This window comes from Protobothrops mucrosquamatus, unplaced genomic scaffold (genome assembly GCF_001527695.2).
Source record: "Protobothrops mucrosquamatus isolate PMUCROS unplaced genomic scaffold, P.Mucros_1.0 scaffold960, whole genome shotgun sequence".
Lineage (NCBI taxonomy): Eukaryota > Metazoa > Chordata > Lepidosauria > Squamata > Viperidae > Protobothrops > Protobothrops mucrosquamatus.
The window spans coordinates 159756-164072 of NW_015387204.1; the positions used below are offsets into that span (position 1 = coordinate 159756).

The window sequence follows — 4317 nt, forward strand, 5'->3', positions numbered from 1 at the left end:
GAAGAAGAAGAAGAAGAAGAAGAAGAAGAAGAAGAAGAAGAAGAAGAAGAAGAAGAAGAAGAAGAAGAAGAAGAAGAAGAAGAAGAAGAAGAAGAAGAAGAAGAAGAAGAAGAAGAAGAAGAAGAAGAAGAAGAAGAAGAAGAAGAAGAAGAAGAAGAAGAAGAAGAAGAAGAAGAAGAAGAAGAAGAAGAAGAAGGAACCTCTCAGAATTTATTAAATGAGAAAACATGCTCTGCGTGAAAAAGCATACTTGCAACACACGTTTAAAGGTCTTAGTAATCATAGTCTTAGATGATCATTCCATGCAATTAAATTATATGGACTCCTCACTTCACTGAGACTGATGCAACATGTGCAGCAACAGATGTAGGATCAGTGGTACTGAAACTTAACTTCAGGAACTTTTTCTCCAACTTCCAGGGTACATTTTAGGTACAGTTTGTTAAACTGCAATGAAGAAAGGGGAAATGCTAAGAAGCAGAAGTTTCTGAAGAATGTCTTGCTTTCCAGGTAAATACTTACACTTCAAAGTGTATAGACTTGCCTCTTAAATAGAGCAAGCAGCTTTTCTGAAAAATTTGAAATAGCCATCAGCTGTGCATATGTGCCCCAATCACTTCAGCAGATTACATGCAGTAGAAGAATTTTAATTTGGAAGTCTACCAAGCATCTTCCCACGTGGGTGTAAGACAAGAAAATACAAGTCTATGAAGAACAAGCAGAGTAGCACTGTTTGATGCATCAAAGTTTAATAACTTCTCTGTCCTGAAACAGGGGACTTTTTCAATTACAAGTGGACAAGAGGAAAATCCAGCTGTAGAATAATTTGAACAATATGGAGACACAGAGTGATTGAATTCATGGACTGAAATAGAGATTATACATCATGCTAGTTAGCCCAGTTCTCCCAGATCATGACATATCAGGATATATTTATTTGGCTTACATTATAGGTTCATCCAGTGAGTTTTGCACTAATTTCTCTCAGTCTCAGTTAACTCAACTTAAATAAGGTATTAATAGCCATAATAACATAAGCCAAATTGAAGACAATTCAGTGATTATAAAGCACTGTGCAAAGTGAATGATACTACATGTAAAATGCAAAATGTGATATACAAATTCATTATAACAAAACTATTTGCCTTTTTCCCCTCTTACCTCCAGAAAATTTGTCCATCTTAGAGAAGAGTGGAAAGAGGAAAATATATAATATTCCAAACATGCAGCCTTGGCTAAACTCAGTAACTGGTTCAAATTGTACCCATTTGTCACAGTTCAAAAAAGTTAAAAGCACAGGTGGAAGACTTGCACTGGGAACTGTATTGCTTGTGTCTGCCTTTCTCAAACACATGATCTTCTAGAAAGTAAGCCATATGGTGCACATTATTTTTTTATATAATTTTAAAAGCAGACCCTGCACCCACAAATGCTAGGAAAAAAAAAAAAATGTAATCTATATATATACATAGAGTAATGCCAAAATCAAACAAGCTATTCTTTTACAGGAAATTTTCTTGAAGACTGTAAACATCTTCAAAAAAAGATTTGCATTCTTTAAATATTGCAAGAATTGGGTTGTAATCCAGAAAAACTTTCTTTAAAAGGCTACTGCAGAACAGCTAATATTTCTATGCTAAAGACTAACATTTCTATGCAAAAGGCAAAAGGCTAGAAGTGCAGCAAGGACTTGGCCTAAATTGTGACTCACTCAGTCATAACAAATATACTGCATTCTTTATTGTACTCTCTGGCCTCTGTGCAAGACAGAGCTTAACACAAGTGCCAGACAAACTTTCCTACTTAATGGAGCTTAACAGATAGATAAGAAGGGGCAGGCAAAACAAAGACCAAGAGAAGGACACATTCAGCACCCTCCTTTGTTTTTCAGATCCTTATGAAGTTCAGTCAATCGGGTTCTTACAGTAAACTCTCTTGAAGTCTTCAGCCTTTCTACCCACTCTAGATTTTTCTCACAGAATCCAAAGGCAGGGTTGTTTTTTTAAATGAATGAATAAATAAATTAAAGAAACAAAAAGTTGCATAACCCATACCACATGGAGGATAATTTCCAGTGAATTATTTCAAAGCTCACCTTTGACCTTTTGAGAACCAGAGATGCACCAGCAAATTCAAGGGATTAGGCTGTATTCAATGAGAAATTTTACTTGCCTGTTGACATATAACCCTAACCTTTTGGGCAATAATCTTAAACGTCACCATTCAAGAACTGCAAGAAAACTTACAACTAAAAATTTGACTACAAAGTAGGCCTCCCTTGCACATTAGTGACATAAATACATTGTTTTCACCTGCTCACGTGCTAAATTTTGGAAATATTACTGTGCAACATTTGGGAAAAAAGAAACTGCAAACAAAGCACCTGCTATTGAGATAAATGCTCCAATATGGCACTCAATGTGTTCTTAGCAAAACATATAATAATCACTGCTAAAATACGACCAGCTTGGTTTTTCACAGTATAAGAGAATGAACCAGGTGAATCTGGATATTTCAGACACCTGCTTTTAAATGTAATTTCAGATATCAATATTTGTTCAGCAATTCCATACTTTCCACTATAGCAGAGTTCAGTGACTCTGGATATTATTCATGCCTTGTTAAGTTTGTGCAATTCAGTGCAGGAAGAGGCACAATACCTAGCAGGAGGCCATCAGAGTTGAACAATGTTTTTACTGTATTCAAAGACCTGCCTCCTGCCTCCGAGAGAAAACCAAACGCGTCTAATTTCGAGGACAATATCCCTCTTTTTTGCAAGGTGAGAGAGAGAGAGAGAGAGAGCAATGAGTGCAGGGCAGGCGCATATTTTAATTCCTGCAGGTGCCATTTGCTTAAGCTTACAGCGTTAACTGGCGCCCTTTGAGAATCTGCAGCAATGCACTTGTGAAAGGAAGACAACCCATTTTGTTCGAGTCGAAAGAGATGGCGGGAAAGAAGCTTTTTTTTTTTAAAAAAAAAAAACTCACCCGCAGGATCTTATCTAGCCCCTCCTGGCCCAGACAGGGAAACTCTTTCAGGAGCTCCGACTTTTTCTGCTTGTAACCCTCGGCCGCATTTTGCAAATGAGGATGCTCCAGCACTTCGAAGATAGCTGCTCCGATGGACAGGTAGAAAATAATCGCCGACGTCAACAGAGGACCCCTATCTACCATGGCGGTGCACAGCAGGTAGCCTCGGCTCCAGTGGCAGGGAGAGGAAACGGCTCGGGTGCCTCGGCTGGAGAGCAAGGAGAGACCCCGCTCCGTCGGCAGAGAACGCCACGGATCCTCGCTGGCGCGCTCCCTTTCCTCCCCCGGCCTCGGCTTTCCTCCTACTCCCCCCCCTCCAGACTCCCGTTTTTATTTTCCTCCCCACCGCCGCCTCTTTCTTCTCCCGGTTATCGCTCCGCCGCTCTTAGACCGCTCGGCTTCGGGCCGCTCCTCCGGTGTCCTCCTCGCTGCCGCCGTCGTTTGAATTTGGAGCCCTTCTCTGCTCCCACTCGCCTCCTCGAGCGGCGCATGCGGAGCGTTTCCCAGCTGGCCGCCACCGGCGGCGGTCCCGGAGAGCGGGCGAGCGAGAAAGAGCGAGGGTCCCTCCGCTCAGGCCGGCTGCACGTGGCGGGGGACACCCCCTCCCCCCCCCCTCTTTCCCAAGCGCTCGACGTGGGCTTCGATCGAAACCGCCGCGGCTACCGAGGAAAACCCGCGCTTCCGCTTTGACTACTTCGGCCCGCGCGTTCGGCGGCGCTCTCGCAACTGAAGCGTGGCCCAAGTCTGCGCGCTGTCTTTAGTACGGAACGCCCACCCCGCGGTGCCAGCTTGTGGGACGGCCGGAGCCTTGCTGCTGCCACCGCCTGGGTGGGGTGACTTGCGAGCAGCGCAGATAACTGAGATATATCCTGATTCTTACCTTGGGAGTAGGTGGGGTCCTGCGTAATTCGCCGCGGCGAGTGACACCCACGCCCGCATTTGCATTCCCCGGCCCTCTTAAGGACTGCGTGGAGGATAGACGCCGGTCAGGTGCTTCGAAAGGAGCCAAAACCTTCAGATTGGATTCCTTCGGGTAGAATCGCTGCCTTGTGGCTGTTTGAGACTAAGAGCCTATCAGATGAAGGGAGCCGCTGATTGTGACCTAATAAAGTGGCTATTAAAGTAGACCAGTGGTTCTCAACCTGTGGGTTGGGACCCCATTTGGGGTTGATCGACCATTTCATGGGGGTCGCCAAGCAAGGCTGTCTGACGTTTTTTTGTCTGCCATTTTTTTTGTCCGCCATTTTTTTCCCCTTTTCCGGCGGGTACCTTACCTCCCTTGGGCTGG

General features: G+C 43.9%; 1 protein-coding gene across 1 annotated transcript in view; it reads right to left on the reverse strand.

The window, feature by feature from the left end:
• The window catches only part of KCNK5 (potassium two pore domain channel subfamily K member 5), a 30246-nt gene extending 27073 nt beyond the window's left edge, over positions 1–3173 (reverse strand). The window contains exon 1 of the mRNA XM_015819632.1: positions 2988–3173. Within this exon, the coding sequence (XP_015675118.1) occupies positions 2988–3173 (186 nt within the window). The remainder of the gene's footprint in view (positions 1–2987) is intronic.
• Positions 3174–4317: the final 1144 nt, after the last annotated feature.